General features: G+C 48.8%; 11 protein-coding genes across 11 annotated transcripts; 4 read left to right on the top strand and 7 right to left on the bottom strand.

Annotated features, from left to right (window-relative positions):
• Positions 1–42: 42 nt before the first annotated feature.
• On the bottom strand, positions 43–1,177 carry Aud_010788 (ribosome biogenesis protein BRX1; the record flags this gene model as incomplete). The annotated part of the gene is made up of 2 exons (XM_043295619.1): positions 43–883; positions 948–1,177. 2 exons carry the CDS (start codon positions 1,175–1,177, stop codon positions 43–45), a joined length of 1,071 nt encoding a protein of 356 aa, XP_043151554.1.
• A 1,148-nt stretch (positions 1,178–2,325) lies between these two features.
• Aud_010787 (uncharacterized protein) lies at positions 2,326–3,671 on the bottom strand (the record flags this gene model as incomplete). The annotated part of the gene is made up of 2 exons (XM_043295618.1): positions 2,326–3,214; positions 3,268–3,671. 2 exons carry the CDS (start codon positions 3,669–3,671, stop codon positions 2,326–2,328), a joined length of 1,293 nt encoding a protein of 430 aa, XP_043151553.1.
• A 1,191-nt stretch (positions 3,672–4,862) lies between these two features.
• Positions 4,863–5,646, bottom strand: Aud_010786 (fungal specific transcription factor domain-containing protein; the record flags this gene model as incomplete). Its single annotated transcript, XM_043295617.1, has 2 exons — positions 4,863–5,403; positions 5,462–5,646. The coding sequence occupies 2 exons, from the start codon at positions 5,644–5,646 to the stop codon at positions 4,863–4,865; spliced, it is 726 nt and encodes a 241-aa protein (XP_043151552.1).
• A 1,104-nt stretch (positions 5,647–6,750) lies between these two features.
• Positions 6,751–7,298, top strand: Aud_010785 (uncharacterized protein; the record flags this gene model as incomplete). Its single annotated transcript, XM_043295616.1, has 2 exons — positions 6,751–6,754; positions 6,940–7,298. 2 exons carry the CDS (start codon positions 6,751–6,753, stop codon positions 7,296–7,298), a joined length of 363 nt encoding a protein of 120 aa, XP_043151551.1.
• Positions 7,299–7,405: 107 nt separating this feature from the next.
• Aud_010784 (ketohexokinase) lies at positions 7,406–8,640 on the bottom strand (the record flags this gene model as incomplete). The annotated part of the gene is made up of 6 exons (XM_043295615.1): positions 7,406–7,571; positions 7,621–7,731; positions 7,792–7,853; positions 7,917–8,075; positions 8,132–8,528; positions 8,594–8,640. The coding sequence occupies 6 exons, from the start codon at positions 8,638–8,640 to the stop codon at positions 7,406–7,408; spliced, it is 942 nt and encodes a 313-aa protein (XP_043151550.1).
• A 584-nt stretch (positions 8,641–9,224) lies between these two features.
• Positions 9,225–9,841, bottom strand: Aud_010783 (uncharacterized protein; the record flags this gene model as incomplete). The annotated part of the gene is made up of 2 exons (XM_043295614.1): positions 9,225–9,327; positions 9,465–9,841. 2 exons carry the CDS (start codon positions 9,839–9,841, stop codon positions 9,225–9,227), a joined length of 480 nt encoding a protein of 159 aa, XP_043151549.1.
• A 1,180-nt stretch (positions 9,842–11,021) lies between these two features.
• On the bottom strand, positions 11,022–11,836 carry Aud_010782 (uncharacterized protein; the record flags this gene model as incomplete). Its single annotated transcript, XM_043295613.1, has 2 exons — positions 11,022–11,628; positions 11,694–11,836. The coding sequence occupies 2 exons, from the start codon at positions 11,834–11,836 to the stop codon at positions 11,022–11,024; spliced, it is 750 nt and encodes a 249-aa protein (XP_043151548.1).
• Positions 11,837–13,091: 1,255 nt separating this feature from the next.
• Aud_010781 (uncharacterized protein) lies at positions 13,092–13,826 on the top strand (the record flags this gene model as incomplete). Its single annotated transcript, XM_043295612.1, has 2 exons — positions 13,092–13,184; positions 13,260–13,826. The coding sequence occupies 2 exons, from the start codon at positions 13,092–13,094 to the stop codon at positions 13,824–13,826; spliced, it is 660 nt and encodes a 219-aa protein (XP_043151547.1).
• An 812-nt stretch (positions 13,827–14,638) lies between these two features.
• Positions 14,639–15,256, top strand: Aud_010780 (uncharacterized protein; the record flags this gene model as incomplete). Its single annotated transcript, XM_043295611.1, has 2 exons — positions 14,639–14,734; positions 14,801–15,256. 2 exons carry the CDS (start codon positions 14,639–14,641, stop codon positions 15,254–15,256), a joined length of 552 nt encoding a protein of 183 aa, XP_043151546.1.
• An 840-nt stretch (positions 15,257–16,096) lies between these two features.
• Positions 16,097–16,829, top strand: Aud_010779 (uncharacterized protein; the record flags this gene model as incomplete). The annotated part of the gene is made up of 3 exons (XM_043295610.1): positions 16,097–16,168; positions 16,233–16,285; positions 16,343–16,829. The coding sequence occupies 3 exons, from the start codon at positions 16,097–16,099 to the stop codon at positions 16,827–16,829; spliced, it is 612 nt and encodes a 203-aa protein (XP_043151545.1).
• A 498-nt stretch (positions 16,830–17,327) lies between these two features.
• Positions 17,328–19,724, bottom strand: abp2 (putative ARS binding protein Abp2; the record flags this gene model as incomplete). The annotated part of the gene is made up of 2 exons (XM_043295609.1): positions 17,328–19,022; positions 19,077–19,724. The coding sequence occupies 2 exons, from the start codon at positions 19,722–19,724 to the stop codon at positions 17,328–17,330; spliced, it is 2,343 nt and encodes a 780-aa protein (XP_043151544.1).
• Between the last annotated feature and the right edge of the window lie 58 nt (positions 19,725–19,782).

Here is a 19,782-nt window from a genome sequence, read left to right as displayed (position 1 = left end):
ACAAGTGGATCGAAATCGGAATTAGGATGACCATAAGAGCTTCTAAGAAAAGAGGCTCTTGGTGTCGAGAGGACCTGGTTTTCTCTCGCCTTCTGCCAAGCCCAACGTAGAGCGTTTCGAAATCAAGTTGGTTTGAACATCCCGACGCTTCGCGTAGCGCGCCGCCTTGCTCAAACGGACCTCACTGCGGACTTGGTTGGGGCTCACATATTCCTTGTTCTCGTAGATGACAGGGCCACCGAAACTGCCCTCAAGAATGACAATTGGCGTAAGGACGAAGCGAGGTCCAATCTCAACGAGTGAGATCTCAGGTTGAGCATTCTTGCCCTTGGGCGTGGGCTTGCTGTTCTCGTCGTCCTTTTTGGCTCCACCTTCGGACTCTCTAATCTCATAGACCCGAATCCAAATCTTGCCATCCACGCCGAAGACACCGATGACGCGGTCAATAAAAGGCTTCAAGCCCCTGACACCACGCTTGGGCACGCAGAAAACTCCACGCAGCATTTCTCTGATCAATCCGCGGTACTCGTTTCCAGGGCTGCTCATAACAGGACCCTTTTCATCAAACGACTGATCGAAAACGACAATGCCACGGCCACCCTTCAAACAGTTACCGCTAAATCCAGTGTTCAATTCACCCATAGTGTGCAGGTTGGTGAGGTGAAACTTGATCGTAGGTCCGTTGGGAGGACGAGCCAGCCACAGATACAAATCTTGACCGCGCTTGCGTGCTTCGAGGAAGAAAATGACGTTGCATGAGTGGAGGTCTGCGAGGGAGTTCAGGAGTAGATTGTAACCGGCCGTCTTCTTTTTCGTATCTAATTTGCTTTCTTTGTGCGTGTGAGGGAGCAAAGAGCAGAGATCGGAGAGCAGGTGTCGATGGCTAGAATCGCTCGTCAGTGTCTGAGACGGTCAAGTTCGAAGTAGCTAGCAAATCCTGAGCATACCGATATGTCACACCTCTTGAAGTCAACATGAGAACACGAGACTTCGGCATGAATCCAGCGGCGAGCTGCTTCTTGGCCGCGTCCGCAGTGTGCTCATCTTCGTCTTCGTCGCTGTCGCTTGTATCGTCGGCTCCAGCGAGAAGATCTTCCATCTCGATGTCTACCTCATCCTGATCTTCAGCAATTTGCCGAGCCTTCTTCTTAGACACTGTCTTGTATACGGCAGCCATTATGATTGGAACAGAATACTTCGGTTGAGCTTTTTGGGTTCCTGTTCGTCGCAGAGAAAAGCTCCACGAGGACACCGAAAAGATGCGGGCAGAATAATTTTTTAGAGTTCACCGCCTTTGGAGTAAGAGGTCACGTGTGCTAATCAGAGATAAAGTTCTTGGCATACCCATACAGAGAGGCCTCGATCTATTTCCAAATTCATGCTTCAATTATCACTGTTTCTGTGTTTCTGACGCTAGTTGAAACAATCCTTGCTATCAATCGCCAAGTTGCACAAGACTACAGCGCGGATTCCATATTGGGGACGATCTCTCTTTTTGAAAATTCTCTATGCCCTTCTCTGGGCAATCGTCTGTCCGATAGCTGCCCTTGATTTAGCAACCGCATGGACCTTTCATAATCAAGTATCTTGGGTGAAGCTTAGTTGTTCTCATTCGCGGAAATTCTAATCATCGATTTGCTAGGGGGAATTTTTCGGCAAGGAACCATGATCATGGGCTGATAATCTGGCGCATACAAAGACTATTGAAGTCTGTTATATTTTAAATCAGATTCTAACAAAGCTAAAGACAACTGAAGCAGCTCAGCTGTGGTATATCAAGACAAAATCCAGCAGATAATGCTTAAAGGATAAAGCCTATCCAGATTCAGTACGAGCAAGAGCTTGTCAAACTGGAGAATGTACGCAAATCTGAAGGAATCACTTTGGAAAGAGTGCGAGGACGTTCATACCACGCTGGTCTGGCAGCCTGACTATAGATTTCAGTTGTCCATCTTGCAAATCTATTACAGGCTGCAGCTGCCGTTGAATGGGTTTAGAATCTATCCCTGCCTCGAAGTGGAGCCGTGGCTTTCTCGATTCCCTATTGAATCGGTTATAGCAAATTGAGACGATCTGACAGTATATCCCAATCCAGTCAATTTTGCTACGGCATGTCATAATAGTACTATTGAGGGTGTAAGTCTACCCGCGTCTGCTTGAGCCGCAAGGCTGTACTGGTCGATGTTGCCTATGCAGTGTGCATGCAATGCTAGATTTGACGTCTGCTGAAGAATATTCACCAGTAAGAGTAGTAACGTCTTTCGGACGATAAAACAATGCCTCGGCCTCGAAGAATTCAGATCCCATTTAGCCTTGACATCAGCCTTAATCCGTTGCGCCACCCATCCCTCTTTTCCTCATCTCGTTGGGAGACGGCTTATCATGCCTCGTTCTCGGTCCGGGAGACTGCTCCTCATTGCCAGTCTGAGTTGGAAAGGTATGTTTACTTCTTTGAGTCTCTGTGGCTGAAGGCGAGCTGGTGGTGACGGATCCAGCAGGGTTGGAGCCACTAGATACAGCTCCAAAACGACTGCTATAACGCTTCTCAGTCAGATGCCGAAGAGACTCGTCCGTCATTGACCCAACCAATTGGGCTGAATTGCCCTTGGACTGCGCTTTCTTGATATCGAACAGGTCCGCTAAGGTAGTCACCACTACTTGATCGCTGTCATCATCGGCAATCACCTCCCCGATTCTGTATATCTTCTGACGGGAGATTTCACTAGCCACTTTGCACACCTCTAGGCACTGCTTCGAGATATTGATATCTTCCTGTAATCGCAATCTCTCCTTGTCGTTTCCAGAATCACCGTGGAGAACCAGGGACTCTAAGCGTTCCTGAAGGCGGGAACTAATTTCTGCGAAGCTATCTCGATTTTTAGCCAGAGTTTGACGCGTTAGCAACTGTGCTTCAAAGAAATCTCGCATTTCGTCTTCCGTAGCATTCTGGCCCGGTTCCTGTAGTAGAGACGATTCTCGATTTGTCAAGGATTCGATAAAAGCCCTTGCGTCTTCACAAATGCGAAGACATTGTTTGGTCACTTCTCTCTCGTCGTTCAAGTCTATGCTTATGTCTGAGGTAATAGTGTTCTCGACAGTTAATCGTGCCATTTTCTCATCAATTTGCCGTAAATGGACCTCAAGGTTATATGCTGTGTCCTGGATCATCTCATTATACTCTTGCAGAACTTCGCGGGAGACTTTGGAGGTATGCCTTATGAGAAGACGTCAGCAGAGACCGATTGTAGATGCGAAATTGCGACTAACATAGTAATAGTGCCCAGACCGACTGAGATAGTTGACTTATACCCTGCAATAGTGTCGATGAATTCATTGATATCTCCCCTCATGAACTCCATCTTCGTCCAATCTCGAAAACCCGTCTTCGACTTCCCACTGAAAGCCTTCATTGATTGTTCGAACTCGCGGCATACTTGGCTGCATCGATCAATAGGACCTTTCAGAAGTGCCAACATTGAGGTCTCCGCATTAGTCACTTCTGTCAACGAGTCCAAAATATTGACGAGATCCTCCAGCTCATCTTGGAGCCTACGTAGGGTTTTGTTGCGATCTTTGAAGCGTTGGACGGTTTCGTAGAGCGACTTTGTCGATTGAACGGCGGCTGAGATAACAGCCAGCACTGAAGCGGTAATGCTCAAAGGATCCGCCATTTTCGAGTCCGCAGTGGACCAGACCTTATACTCTCCTCTAGTGAAGTTGAAGCAGGAAGTTAAAGTGCAAATTATATGCTCCCAGCCGAAGCGAGGGTAGCTACGAGTTCAAATACCAGCTCTCGGTTTCCATTAAGCCCGTGAGGCACAACCTGTGTGATTGGTCGAATTAGCGCCGTGGCTGTATCATGTCTGGGATACAAAGGCATTCTGCTGCTCTGCAAGGCGAGAGAATATCTGCTGTGCACTTGCGGGGCATTCCATACCCACCTTGAGCCGCCAGTGTTGGTTTCGTGAGAGCTTTTGTGGGGCCAGCAATAGGTCTTGAATCGTCACTGAGGGGGACGACGAGCGCGACACAGCCGCTGGTTCAGAGCCTCAGCCAGCGAGAAGGCCAGCTTCCGTTCTTAGATTACACCAGCTAATTTTAGTACTCTTATTCAGAGTAACTCGTGGTGCTGCAATATCCATCCCTCTGTTCAGCGGTAGATCTGAGAACAGCGTTGGCGGATAAAGTGCCGAGGGGCAGCTTCGATGCTTCCAAGATCTAACGTCATCCACGGTTGGCCATCAGCCCGTTAGTCCGTAGACGCTCCCTACCGATAAAATACCGACTGAAGTGTGTTAGAGCCAATGTGGTATATGAGAGGTGTATATGATCCTCAATCTAGGCCTAAAGTTCAGGGTCCCTGCGAAATACTGAATTCTCAGAACTCCCACCACTCAGGTGATCTGTAAAAATGCTGTCGATGCCAGGAAAGCTCTCCTCCAGACAACCCAATAGCTCACCCATGTCTTGAGTTATGATCTCTGGAAAAGCCAAATCATCAGTAAAAGCCCACTCGGATGCTGGGATGAACTTGGTTTGTTTGGCCGGGTGGGCCACTCAATTTGCGCACAGCCGTAGAATAAACCGGGACTACGTCCGCAGGATTGCAAATGTCTCTATGCCCAGTCGTCCCAAGAGTCCTCTCCCCATCTGCTCTTTCAAGGATGGTTAACAGCTGGTTTATGGCGCGGGAAAAGCCACGCTTGGAATCCGGGCAAACTCGCCCAGTTTTCAGCGTCACTCACATCTGTATGAGCTCCTCTTTCCGGCGTCGGTTGCCTCCCAGGAAATCAGTGGACAAGAGAAGCAGGGCATTGAAGCAATATTGATCAATGCTATGAGAACAGAAACAAGTGCAGTTATCACCCACATCCCTTATGGCGAAGTTTAAATAAGTTCTCCGCACAATATATCCCCGATTTGTAAGAAGTCGCAAATTTAGAGTCCTTCATGCCCTGGGCAATAAACGGGCGATGCAGGCGACCTAGCCGTGAAAATACCCCGAATAGGAGGGCAGTTCTCTGGCGCAGGATGTATGGTCGCTGGACTGCTAACCTGGATATTTTGAGCTCAGCTCCCATATCAGGCCGGAAAAACCATGGTAGTTCGCCCAGGAACGCCATGTATCTCTGGCTCAACTGAACGGTGAGCTCGTAGCTGGCACTGGAAGAGCCAGGTTTAACTTTCTGCATAGCATCCAATACCTCACGACAAAGCTCAGCGAATTTAAGCCGCCAGAGGAAATAGCACATATCTGTTGGTTGGTCTAGGGGTACTCCTGTGCCCAAGGATGCTCTATAATAGATGCTATCGTCATCGTGGTTGGGAGGATATTTAACGCATATTTGGTTTGGGTTGATGCTGTACACGCCCTCACGCTTGCCGGGAATGCCAGCATGAAGCCTGTTCAGCAGTTTTAGCCTCCGGATAATTGCTTGCTTTTGGGCGTGAAACAACTTACAAGTCAGTGCTTGTGAGGTGCCACCATAAACGGCGCTTTAGCTCCTTTTCAACTGCATCCCCATCGTAGTCTGCGTACGCATCCGTCCTATGTAGATTCATGTGTATCGTTTTACTATACGCTACGGCAAAAGTCCGGAAAAACGTCTCCAACTGTCCTTCTGTGTCCCAGAGAAGATACAGCATGATCAGCATCGACTGCAGAGCAACCACAGAAAAACCCGCACTGGTCCTTGGGGTCCAGAATCAGCTTAAGGGCGGCTATTTTCCACTCCCGGTGAGAGGTCTCGGCTCTTGCCAATTCACTTGTCAGTGCATGCCCACCCTCGGAACAAACATAGAACGAGCTCGAGGCGAATATACACAAGAATAATACGATGACGTCTACTCTGACATTCGCTGACTGGGAGCGTTGGCTATACATCGTCTCAAGCAGAACCTGTGCGTAGGGCAGAAGGCAAGTGGTCCGAGCTCTTTCCCAGACGGCGGTGCCAGAGCCTGCATGGTTGTAATAGGAGCATTCTTTGGGTTGTTTACTACCTTCGGTTGGACGAACTGTACGTCGAAAGCTTCCTCCCTGGCAATAACGGTACAGTGAAGAATGGGACGCTCTTTTATCTAAACATTATACCTAGGCGTTGGCTTATTTCAAGCTTATTATCAGTCGCATCAGCTGCAATCCATGTCGCCTAGCGCCGTCTCGTGGATTCCAGCCACCTCCATGTTCACTTTGTTTGTCATGGTATGCCATTGAGCCAAGGTGGATTATGGTGATCGATAGGTTGCGCTAACAAAACCAAGGCGCCATTCGTCGGCAGGCTGTACGACCGATTTGCCCGAATCATCTTCTTTATATAGGGTCCTTCCTCTATGTTTTCGGCTTGATGATGGCGTCCCTTTCTTCCAGGTTCTACCAGTTCATCTTATCTCAAGGAATCTGTAACCCGATTGGAGCAAGCATGATCCTCTATCCTTGCTTTAGCACCGTGGCTACGTGGTTTAAAAACAGACGCGCCCTGCGTCCTTCTGCCCGTATTGGTCGAACGTGTAATGGGCCGAATTGGATTGGCCTGGATCATGCGAATCTGTGCAATTGTGATGCTGGGGTTGCTTATTGTAGTCAATCTAACTGTGCGTTCGCGATTACCACCTCAGCCCCAACCGTCAAGTTTTGGGACATATCTACGGCCGTTTAAGGAAAACGCATTCCTCCTTACAGCACTAGCATGCTTCTTCTACTCAATGGGCATGTTCATCCCTATCACCTTCATGGTGACCTATGGAGAACACATGGGTATAGAGACCGGGTTAGCCAGGTACCTGGTCCCAATTTTTAATGCAGCCAGGTAAGTTTCCTTGATTCACCCTTGGATGTGATATCTTAGCTCTTGCTAACAATCGAATGATAGTGGTATTGGCCGTATTCTCCCAGGATACGTTGCAGACAGGTTGGTAACTTTAACATCGCGGCGTGTGCAGTAGCGCTGTCAACCGTCATTGTCTTTGCTCTATGGGTTCCAGCCCACTCAGCCGGAACACCAGTAGTATTTGCTGGTCTATTTGGCTTTAGCTCAGGAACCTACCTTGCCATCGGTCCCGCACTGGTGGCGCAGATTTCGGATATCCGAGAGATTGGCGTTCGTAGCGGCTCAATGTACGCATTGATGTCCGTTGCTGCGTTAACCAGCAGTCCCATTGGCGGTGCTCTGTTGTCTGCTGCCCAGGAGAGCTACCTGAAGCTGCAAGTTTTCACAGGGAGTATGCTTGCGGTGAGAACGTTCTTCTATTTCATGGCTAGGCTATACTTGGGCGAAGGAAGGATTTGCGCAAAGATATAGCGGCCAATCTTGTTCTACGGCTTGGATTCCAGCCTGAAGCACGGCATTGTTGATGAGACACACACGCTCGTAAAACAGATACTGCGCGTTCTCTGAATGTTTTGTTCTCAAAATGACACCAGTGCCTTGTCCAGACCAGAAAAGCCTTCCTGTCCGACTTTCATGCCCGCAACCCGGTTTGCGAAGTGTATCTTCTTCGCGAGGTCCCAATCTTCCTGGCAGAGCCAAGCATACAACATTCCGGCTATGAACGTATCGCCAGCCCCGATAGTACTTGCACTCATCAGTATTTCTGTCGAATACCTTCAAGGGATCGACTTACTCTACGACCTCAAAGCCGGGTGCTGTGTACGCAGGACTGTGCAACAGTTGACCATCTTGAGTGTCTAGGGCAACGGCCCCGTCTTCTCCCCAGGTACAACACAGGAAAGACCTGATGGAAGTATGTCAGTCAACCAATGCACCCATGGATAAGGCCTAAGGACTCTCTTACGCATTGCGTGTCATGGGCCACTGCTTCCGAAGGCATTCCGCGGCCGACGTGTAGCCTTGCCCCTGGACAAAGTTTAGCTGATTCTGCCTGTGAGGGCTATAGATGATTGTAGGAAGCACTCATACCTGAGCCCAGCTCTTCGAGTAGAAAACCACGTCTGCCTCATTTGCAAGCTCCTGAAGGCCCGGCCGCCCAGGTTTCTCGGCTTCTACACTGATCTTGGTTGAAGGATAGCATTGACGTAGATAACGCACGCATGCCAATGTTACCTCTGGTATCCGACCCTACAAATCGAACATGAGGATCCTAAAAAGCTTCACAGAATATGAAAGTCGCGAACCTCGAAGTGAAACCAAGTGGCATTGGAACCAATCTTATCTGTAATTGCTGTAAATTCCTCAACGGTCAATTCTGGGAGCTCATTGTAGTTGACAATCGTCCTACTCCCGGACGCTTGACTTTTAATGATATAACTCGATGCTGGTTCATTGAATTGTTCACGATATATGCAATGCTCGAGTTGAACTCCGGGCCCAAAGCCTGCCAGGATCTGCTGCGAAGCAACAGATGCCTTCGCAGGCAGAACTGCGACAAGATTCAGTGAGACCTTTGAGGTTGTCTTGCTGTGTGCTACCAATTGCTGCAGCACCTCCAAAGTGTTCGGACAGTTGCCTCCGCGGCGATGAGATATACTAGAAGCACGCAACTTCTCATCTTCTCCCGGGTAGTGAGCAGTTCTGCATTTTAGTGGTAAGCTGGTGTTGGTTTATCAAGAAGATGGTGGGGTCGAGTTTCAACCAACGTCAAGATTGTGTCAACATAGCATGCACCTACTGCAACCAACGACATTTTCCAAAGCTTTAATTGTTAACAGCGCTATATTTCAAGACTGTCAAGCGGCAGAAAGGAAACTGCAGTGACCGACGTGTGCGAAGAATTGGGAGTTTGAGGAGAGGTTGTTGAGTCGCATATTAGTCATGCCCCACAGGCGACATCATCAGCGACAACGAAATCATGGCAGCAGCTGCACTGAAATATGGTACCCGCGGCTCTCCAAGTGCTTATTAGCTGCGAATATAACATTGCAAATACAATTATGATGCAATATAATGGCCAGTATGGTACATAAAAACACGAGCAAACAACGGACTTCAATTAACAGCTAAGGACTTCAAGATACAAAGCCAAGAACTAGGAGTTGCGCAAGATATTTGTCTCCTCCATAACTATTCCCAACCCATCATCGCCTGAATGATCCTTTTACTGCCGGTAAAACATTGTGGAACGAGGCAAACGGCGGTGAGCAAGCTGCTCGTGAGGTATCCTCATCGTGATAGAGAGAGTTGCCTGGCCAGCATATGTCAGGGGAGGCTAAAATGCGCCGTCAGATCGAGACGTACTTACCAACTGTAGGGAACTCCTGCCTCAAGCTCTTAATCCTCGTCCTTCGAGTTTTGAGCCGGCTGATCGTGTCGGCCGCTCGGTGCTGGCGTAGCATTGGGGAAATGTTCTCTCTTGAGACGGCCGAACTCCAAGCTTTCAATCTGTCAGCAATCTCAGGTCATAACGGATAGTCGCAGAGCGTAGAATGTTTCTACAAGAGCGGAGTTAAACTCGGCGAAGGGAAAATGAGTCAAGGTTATGTGTTCAAGCATGTAGAAACCAAGACTTACCGAGCGCCATTCCATGAGATGTTAGGCTTCATCGGTTTGAGGTTTTCGGCCACCTGGTGCCAGGTCTTCTCCGGAATTGTATGGCCGAGTTCCTTCAGGACGGCGACAAGCAAGGAGATCCTAAGTTCGTTGGTCCAAAATTTGGAAGGCTGCTGGGTGGGGGTTTCTGGGATCCGCAACTGTTGGTCACAGGACGCGACTGGTGGCTGGGTTTGGGGCAACACAGAGCCATCTGCAGCAGCTGAGGTAGTTTGGACGGGGGCAGATGACAGAGTCTTTTGCTTCTTTGCACTGCGCTTTTTGCCAGGAGCCTTCTTCTGCGGATGACTGGCGCTGTCATCCTCGCCTTCTAGGCCTTTTCTCTTAGCAGACACCATTGTTTGTGTTGGCAGTGATATTCGATTGATCAAATGATTTGTTGTGAACGGTCAAAGATGTGCCATGATATGATAGTTGAGCATTTAAAAGAGAGAAAAGCAGAAGACGCCCGGCTGGCTTTAAATAACCAGCGCCGAGAGAAATGTGTGAAAATTTTCCATCGTGGGCTGCATAGTATGGCACTTCACCAGGCCTATTCCTATGCGCAGCCGCATTGCTGGTGCTAAGAATATCTTTTGACCTAAGTTGATCACTGGCCCATGGCCCTGCTGGGATTCACTGAGACCTACTCTGCAGTTAGATTCCCTTAACCACCGCATTTCCTTCCTTATTCCCGCCCTGCCCAGGCAGGATGATGATATGGGGAGATACGGAGTAGTAGGAGCCATATCATAGAGCATCTCCTACGGAGCCCCTCTCCCTGCTCTACTGATCTATGTCTCTCCCCAGATGAGACTAGGATCTCATAAAACTAGCAGGTTGTGTTAGCTGTTGTCATCTGGAAAAATTCATTAGAGGCAAACACGTAATATCCCACTTACAGTTCTCAGATTCTATCTTTTCGACCAGACTTCCCTCTCTAGGGCATCGCATGTCGACTACACTGGAACCATTCAGCTAAAAAGGTGTCCAGATAACCATTCCTAGCTAGTAGAAACAGTAGTGCGCTGCATGTTCAACATTGCACCTGAACAAACAACAGGACAAGTTGTGTGAAGAAATGAAGTTGAGCAATCATCAGTTTAACTGTGCTAATATGCATTATGCCGGAGTATATTTCCTCCGTCTAGCCCTAACATCATGAAGATGTATTCACTGCAGTGATTCCTGAGGGCCATCCATAAAAAATGCCTTCTACTCGTAATGTAGACGATTCATCGATGTTGCCACTGTATACGTAACTGCTGCAACAGCACGCTCTACGAACGCCTGGCAAGTTGACCGTTTGCGCTCTCAAAAGGAGGTTTAGAAGAAGCTGATGTAGACAGGAGAAGGGCCTGATTCCCATCAAATGAACATAAATAAAAGCTGACCGTGCTGTCCATCAAGCTATGTTGAATCAATGTAAGTAACAAAGTTAATGACTTCGAAGTGTCCCTAATTATACAGAGTACCATCATTCGCAATAAATACATCGCTAACATTCCATACATGCATTAAGACGCAAATGCTTCACTTTTAAAATCTGGTATGTACAGGCCCATGATTTATTTCGACTCGGGTCATCTGGGGCATATTGCGCTGACGGTTGTTTTGATTTCGTGGCTTGAAAGGCCTTCCACCAGTATTCTTGGTCCGGTAACTCTGATCCCAGCTCCGATCTTGCTGTCTGCGAAGGAAATTGCGTCCGCCTGACGTTATTTGAGGATGATTGTACGGGCGAGCAGGGGAGGTTGTATCGTGGGAGCACTGGGGACGGCGTGCTGGATGTACATTTGAATCGTAGTTCAAACTCGAGTGCTGCTGGTATTGTATGCCGTTGCTCAGAGAGTGGCGACCAATGCTGGAAGGCTGAGAATTTGGCGTGATAACTTCCTGCATGGCTATCTGTGCCTGTGGAGGACAGCGTCTTGATTGCATGCTCGGGGACGGCTCGCTCATAGGGGGCGTAAGCTCGCCTCGTAGTGCAGCCCCTCGGACCACGAGTACATCGTTATCGTCTGAACCGTTCACAGCTCCGGACATCATGGGAAGTGTCTCGGCTGTCATTTCTTGAGATTCGGCATGACGCTGGCGATCACGCAATATAGCTGCAGCTTCTTTGTTGAGTGTCCTGAAGCGGTTTCTGTAGACTCGGCAGCACTTATTAGCACTCGTCGCTCATGAACTTCCATTGAATGATGGTCATACTTCAAAGCATCCGCACTGTAATCTCCACACATCACTTTGGAGAGCCGATTGAAGTCGGGAGAGGTCATGTTCATTTGCTCGAACACTGCCATTAGCATCACCTTGTCCTTCCAGTCGTCCCATTTTATTCGAGACGAAGGCATTCTTGGATGTTTGCCGATCAAGCCTCCAACAAAGCCTCAAATTGAGCGGGCTTTAGAGACAGGAAGTCGATTGGAAAGCTGAGTAATGATAATTTAATGCAGGAACTTGGTTTTCCAAAAGCTCGATGGAAGGAATCATAGGCTGAAGTACTTATACCCGGTTCGAAAAGAGTATAATGGCCATCAAGCGCGTTGAGACGCGCACGCGTGCTGATACCACGGTGGAAGATGTTATAATAAAAAGCAACTCAGGATGCAGGATTAGCTCGAGACTGATACAAAATAGCGCAGCTGGAGCTGCAGGAACCATGTATGGTCATTATCATGGACTACAGCTCCAGGAGGACTAGAATAGATCTCGACTGTCCTGACAGCCAGGTAGGTTGGGTGCAACCGAATGGAAACTAAACCATACTCAGTGAGGCTATTTGCCTGAGGTAACTCTGTTAGCATGCGCAATGGAAAATTTTCCTGTAGTAAATTTTTTGAAGAGATTCCCACCTAACCTACAGAATCTGACCTGTCACATTGACAAGCATTGTGGGTGTCGAGCCGGCACGACAGGTCTACCCTGTCTTCCTTGCAACACGTATACCATCATCCTTCATTATATCTGACGCCATTAGAACTGTAATATGACTGCCGAAAGTAATTCCTTCAGATGAACCGCGCATCCACCTTTGGCTTGGAAATATTATGCCGCTATCACAAAGAACGCTAACGCTATCCTGTTTGGCCATATAGTAACTCTTTTTGACTGCAATGCAGAAGGATTGGAATGACTCCTTGTCAATAGAATGAGACATGACCGGAATGTTGATTAAGTTCAGAATGGAAGAAGTATTCTCTCCGATGTCTGTGCAGAGAAAAATGAGAGAAACCAGATTCATTGCGGGAAGCTTCTCGTTTGGACGACATCAAGACATAGCTACAGTCGCCAACTTATCTCTGGGTATCCAATTCGACCAGAATTCTCAAAACTCAACTTCACCTCCTTTGTTTATTACTTCGTCCACTCATGTCTAGACTCTTTCTTTGTTGCTGCAAGTAGCCGTTGTGGCGGACAACAACAGCATTTTCTCCTGTTGGACTATAATCCAATACCAGAGGCTTATATATCCAGCACCTGTGCAAGAGAGTGCATATTCCTCCATCAATCTCAATATCCCAAGCTCCCAAGCACAACTGGACCTTCTACTGCAGGCTTCTGCTTGATACCTCTCTCATCAATAAACCATTCGCTCCCAAGTCAGCCATGACGACAGTTAGACGCAGCAAGGCGATGCCAACTGATGGCCCTACTGCCAAGTTTCTCTACACAATTATCAAGCAATTGGACTTGAAATCTGTGAGTCATCGACCCTTCTTCCTCTTGCACTCCCAAGGAGTGCTGTGGACTGCAGCTAATAATGCGCCTCCACAGATTGACTGGAACCTCGTAGCGTCGCAGCTTGAAATTTCCAACGGCCATGCTGCTCGGATGCGTTACTCTCGATTTCGACAGCAAATGGAAGGAATCACATCTACACCGCGCTCCTCTCGCCCCAAGAAGACCCCTGCAAAGACGGGCAAGGGAACTACCAGCAAAGCCGATCTGCTGAAGGACAGGGGCTCCCCTCAGCCGCTAGTAAAGCAAGAAAATGCGGGTCCTGCGTATGAGTCAAATCCTTACATCAAGGTTGACCCATACGGTCACGAAGTCCAGAATCTAGCGGAGATACCTCATGTCTGCACTCAAGTGATGCATCCGCAGCCTGTCCAACCGCATATGGTTCCGTACACTTCACTGACCGCGGCCCCGGGAACTCTGACCATGTATGCGCCCGTCCCTGCTTTCCCTCCCTCGCCGCCTGTGGCCTTGCATCAGCAGGCCGGTCCAAGCACATGGGCTCCTATCAAGACCGAGCCTGAGCCTGAACCCAAGCCGGAAGCCGGAGGCAAAATGCATGAAGCATCTGTGAAAGTTGAACCACCCCAGGAGAAACAGTAGGAGAGGATTTGACAAGGCTGGAAGAGAGTAGATAAGCGGATTCGTGATGAAGATAGAAACATCTGTTGCATGACTTACGGTGAGGCGTTATGATGCTTGGCTTATGTTTCTTTACTTCTGATGTGTGAAATGGACCTATGATTTGAGAGAACTGATGTTGCAATTGTATTCTTTTGGCCAATTTTCCAATGAAGGTTGACTAGCTAATTAGCTATACTATACCCCAGGTGTTTCAGATCCATGAATAGACTATCCCATCTGTAAGTCTCTTTCAGATTCTGGCTGGCTTACTGAACCATATCAAAACCGTTCTTAAAGTCCCTTGCAATAGACATAGATCGGAATGAAGGATAGAGACAGCCTAGTGGCATACGGTTTGACTAGATGTGAGAGTCAATTTATTGAGTCTCTGAGCTCACTTCTACCTATGGTCTGGTCCATCACTCAGCATCGATATCTCAGCTCAACCACAGTTCGACTCAGTTCTGCGTTGCCGTAACGATCATCAGTCCCTACCTCTCGGCGTGCTGTTATAAATAATGTGCCGTGTCCGTGTTTCCTCTTCTTACTCTTCTTCTTTCTAGCTATCACTCCCTATCACCCTCGTCTTCATCTGTGATCTTGTTCGGTTCTCCTCCTCAAAACCACGCACATAACCCGTATCACACCTTGCCTTGTCTATACATCAACTTGTTCAACTTTTCCTTCAGGCACTCTCACTACCTGAAGATTCTGTACTCTCACTACCTGAAGATTCTGTTACCTTCCCCAAAGACGTGTTTTAAAACATTAATACTTTCATTTTACTGAAAATGTCCACCAACTCCGAGACCAACAACGAGGCAGTCAGTAGTGCCGATGCCGTTTTTATCATTGAATGCCTCAAGCATCTCAACGAATCTAAGCAGGTCAGTCAGGAGGAGTTTTCGTAATTTTATCTTCTACAGAAATAATACCTCTAACAACGCGGCCAGGTCGACATCGGTAAAGTTGCCGCTGCCTTGAAGTACAGCAATGTGCAATCGGCCCGCAACCGTCTTCGCACCCTGGGCAAGCGCTATGGATTTCCAAACCTGGAATGCAAGTTCCCTGCTACACCTACCAAGGCCGGCAAAGCTGGTGATATTGGCGAGGCTGTCAAAGATGATACTGCTGGCGATGAAGATGCTTCATCTTCCGGCGAGACTGTCCAGGCCTCTCCCTCCAAGCCTGCTCGCAAGCCTGCCGCCCGCCGCAAGGGAGCCAAGGCCAACTCGAAGCCGATTCCCGCCACTGGTCCGATGAGCACCGATGGCTCTGCCTCTCCTTCTAAGAAGCCTGCCGGAAAGCGCGGTCCAAGAATCAAGGGCAAGCAAGCCGCCATCATGGAGTCCGTCGAAATTCAGGTTAAAAAGGACAGTGATGTGAAGATGGAGAAGATAGACGCTTAAAGGACCTGCAGAGAGCCTTGCTAGTGTAAGTTGTCACGCCGCTTCCCATACAGCAACACGATGACTGATAGTGTAGGTACGAGATAGGTACACTCTTCCACTTTTCGGATTACTGCGACGAACGACCATATGATGGAAACAGCTATGGCTCTTGGACTGGTAAAAAGTGTGATTCGGGAGGATACGAGCAATAAGCCGAAAAAAAATATTGATTTGATTTTGAGCCTTGATGTTTTATTTTGTGACACTATCTCTTTACCGAGAAGCTCTAAGCATTGAATATGTTTGGAGCTCGTCCTCAGGTCTAGAATAGGTACCACCATGTTAGAAATCAAATGATAGCTCATTCATGACTGTTAGATATATATGATGAAGCCGTAAAGAGCTTGTCTCAGACCTGTCGCTAATCAACACACACTCGATGGAGGCGCCATACAGACCCAAGTCTAACCAGAAAACAATAGACTCTTTAATTATTCATCCCCTACATCAATACTTATTTCCCATTGCCTAGGAACGCTTGAGAAGTAGGCCACCTTGTCGTTTGACTGTTTCACAAGCCCAGAATAAGTGACCTGACCTACTTCACCTATCCACTCATCTCTTGCATCCCCTCTCCTGAGTATCTCGTTATCCTTTCTGCACCAGTGTGGATCTGCCTCTCATAATATCTTTCACTCACCTCTGTCTTCGAATCCTCGAGGTCATTCGCTCTATCTCCTCGCTCTATTATAGTCTTTACAGACTCCTCCAATCGACGACATCCTCATCTCTCTCATACACCGCCCGAACTTCACATCATACCTACACCTACCAAATTCGCCGCGCCAAACAATCAACATGGCTCCCACAAACCCAGACGAGACCGTTCAGTTCCTCTTAAGCTGCATCCGCTACTCAAACAGCGGCAAGGTGAGCCCCATCTCCTCTCCTCCCCCCAACCTCCTTTGAATCACTTCAACTAATTAGATCCCAGGTGGACTTCAACGAAGTCGCCAAAGAATGCAACATCGTCAGTAAAGGAGCCGCGTACGTCACAAGCACCTCCCAAAAATTTTCACCCCTGAGAACTAACAATCCACCCAGCGCAAAACGCTACGAACGCTTGATCAAGGCCTACAATGAAGCAGCGAACACGACCACGACCACAACCACCGCCGGATCTGAAAGCGACGCAGCAGCAGCTTCTCCAGACTCTACTTCCAAGAAACCCAAACCTGCCAAGGCTGGTTCTCCTAAGAAGGCCAAGGCCAAGCAGGCGGGCGAGAATGAGAGTTCGAGTTCACCTGCAAAGCGAAAGCCTGCAGGGGAGAGTAGCAAGACTAAGACCAGAACCAAGAAAGCTCGGGTGTCGAAGGAGACTGTCGTTGAGAGTGCAGAGAGAATAGTTGAGCAGAGGTTGAGCCCTGTGAAGGAGGAAGAGGTGTCCGATGCTGAAGAGAAGGGTCTGGGCGCTGGCGCTGATGCGACTGCTGTCGACAGCGAGGGGCTGTTTGACCAGTCTTGCAACTCCGAGGACGACGGTCGTGGCGTGGTCAAGGAGACTGAGGAGGTAGCTTCGGCAAATGCCTAATTGGGTTTATTGATTCTCTGTTTCGGCCACGGGCTGCAGTTGCAGCATGATACCGTTTTACGAATTTCGGGAACTGGACAATTGGTTACTTCTATTGACCTAATATTCTTGATGCAGTTGTGATTTGCAAGTTGGTGTTTTCGCGTTCAGTCATATTTTATAGCGCAAGTGGTTCTCATAGATCACGAGGAAATACGAAGCCCTATCTATTCTTTCATATGTTCTATGCCGAGGTGGAGAATTTCATGTCATATCTTAAGCATATCATTTGCACAGGGGGTATCTATTGCACAACTCGAACTTCAGAACCCAGCGTCACAAAACCGCGATTACTGTAGATGACACCATAACATGTGAAGGTATCGACTTGGAAACAAACACCAAGTGGCATAAAAAGGTAAAGCCAAGGGTATCATTAAGTATTCAGATGATATATGCAGACGAATTAACATCGTGCTGGCGCAAGCCGACTCAGAATCGGGCAAACGAGTTGGGGGATTATATGTCTGCCATCACCGACTCGAGAATCTTGCGTTTGTATTGGGACAGGGACCGCTCTCTTTTCTGCATCTGTGCTCGCAATTTCATGTAACGCTGTTTCCATGTCATTTCAGACACGGTGCTTTCTGCACCGTCGATTTCGTATTCCGCATCCGTCATACTATCAAGTTCAATAACGCTGTTGTCCATATCATCAGTCATTCGTGACGATCCCTCAGGTTTACCGACATCTATATTCGAGATGCCCGTATCGCTGTACACGACTTTTGCGGAGAACTGAGAACCGTGCTTGTATTCATGGGAAATCGAATAGATGAAATTGGCCGATATTCTATCGGCCGACATCGTTGAACCCTCCCCAGCAGCTATAGGTGCTCTTTCAACATTCACCGTCATGGAGCTCGGGGCGGGGCTCGTAAAGCCAAAGTGCGCTCCAAGCCCGAGGTAAAGAGCTGACGCGAGAGCCGATAGCCTCGAGGGAAGTCGTATGTAATTAGCACTCAAACGCTTCAGTATGGAGAATGCCAAGGAACGAGCCTCTTCAGCGCTCAGAGGTACTACTCTGCCTGTGAGCTTTGCGCGGAGTAACTCGCCTGATAGGACACGGGCAACATCGTCAAGGCTAATGTCCAAGGTCACGTTGTTATCAGACAGAGAATTGGTATTTGTATGCGGCATGACGACCTGTACAGTACTATCGCCGAATAGGTCACTTGAATGAGCGGTAGAGCCGTTCCGATGACTAGGTTCCACCTTAAGGGAGGCAGACGGAGTACTCATTCCATTTACCATTAGCGTCGGTGGTGTGGCAAGGCGGACAGGTCCGCCTAAGTGTTGTGGAACTTGTAATTGAAGCTTGTTTGGTCTGGCAGTCGCATGAGGAAAGGGAGTGGGCGACTGTTGATACTGGGAGTCTGCGCGAGTTGTGGCATTCTGCTCTACCACAATAGCAGGCGAAGATCTTGACCCCGGACCCTGACTTTGCCTGGAATCAGTCCGACTAGGATTCACAGGAAACGTGGAGAATGGACCAGAAACAACACCTCTCTGCGGAGGCCTGCCCCGAGTCTTCCCAGTGATCGATGCATTGCTGTTAGGCCAGGCGGAAGAAACCGCCGGACCATGCCGCCTCCGAGATCGCGACTTTTCACCAGAGGACGGATCGATCGCCGAGCGTGGCTCTGCCGTTGGCAGAAGAACTTCTGATGGATGATGCCCTCGGGGAATTATCGCTGACTGTGGATATCCAGCAGGCGATGCGTCTCGCTCTAGAGGTCTCCACCGAAGCTCTTGGCCTTGCTGGTTGTCAGTAGAGCCATCAGCCGGGAATGATGATGCAGCAGTCATCCATGGATCGTTGTCAGGGAAAGCACTGAATGGGATGGCGCTCTGCGGAAACGTTGCAGACTGGTCTGCAAATGAACCTGCCTGAAATACCCCGACGGAAGTATCCAGCTGAGGTCGTTTCGCCGGCTTCTCGTTAGCTTGATCCCTTTCGTCGGCCCGTTTGCGCCCACGTTTCGGTTTCCACTCAGGGACAAGCGCACGCAAAGCAAGGTCTTCTTCTAGCGGTACGCCGTCGCGAGTGTCACTGACCGCTGCGTTGGAGGCCGGGAGCTGGGTGTAGTACGGATGAGGATGGCCAAGGCAGTATTCGAAAAATGCATCTACATGCATTGCGCGCATCCAACGCTATCAGATATTAGCACCTTCGCGACATCTTTGGCCAAGCGCAACTTAACGAACCTTGAGTCGCACCGCATATTGCTGAACTTTTTGCGTACTTTGCTTCTTCTCCGCCGAAGGGGGTTCAACGCCTAGCTCGATTGCCAACTGAATCCACGTTTTCAGCTCCTTATTGTCCAGCTTTCGAATAAGCTCCCAGAGGGTGAAGATGCTGAAGCTCTTGCCATCGCTCCGAGGCGGAGATCGGAAAGTCTTTCGAAGCTCGGTGGTGTCTGCGGACATTGGAACGTTTGGGTTACAATAAAGAATGAACGTCACGTAGGCATCGTCGATAGTTTCATCTCGAATGTCACGAGAGGGCAGGCCCCGCGAGACTGCCTGATCCATCGGCTCCCTAGCCTGTCGCTGACGAATGGTATCATAAACTGGAGGAGACATCGAGGGCCCTGAGCGCGTAGCCGACGTCGCAGGAACGACTGGCCGTAAACCAGTAGGGGAAGATTGCAGACTGCGAGGAGTCGCTTTGCGATGTAGGGGAGGAGACTTTGACGCTCCTAATCGACTGCGGGCGCTCCCTATTGAAGAGCCACTCTGTAACCCCGGCTCCAACGTAGACGAGTATCTCGCATACTGCTGGATAACCACCGGTGTACCTCCAATGTCATTCGGCTCCGATTGTGGTATCACACTGGTGAACGAGCTTTCCATTGCTAGTAATCAACTAGCCGAGACGAACGAAAACAAGGCTTTGTTGATTTCGAATGTT

Source organism: Aspergillus udagawae (genome assembly GCF_001078395.1).
Source record: "Aspergillus udagawae IFM 46973 DNA, scaffold_9, whole genome shotgun sequence".
NCBI classification, from domain to species: Eukaryota; Fungi; Ascomycota; class Eurotiomycetes; order Eurotiales; family Aspergillaceae; genus Aspergillus; species Aspergillus udagawae.
The sequence above is the reverse complement of the archived record's forward strand: the minus strand, read 5'-3'. Positions and strand labels throughout refer to the sequence as shown.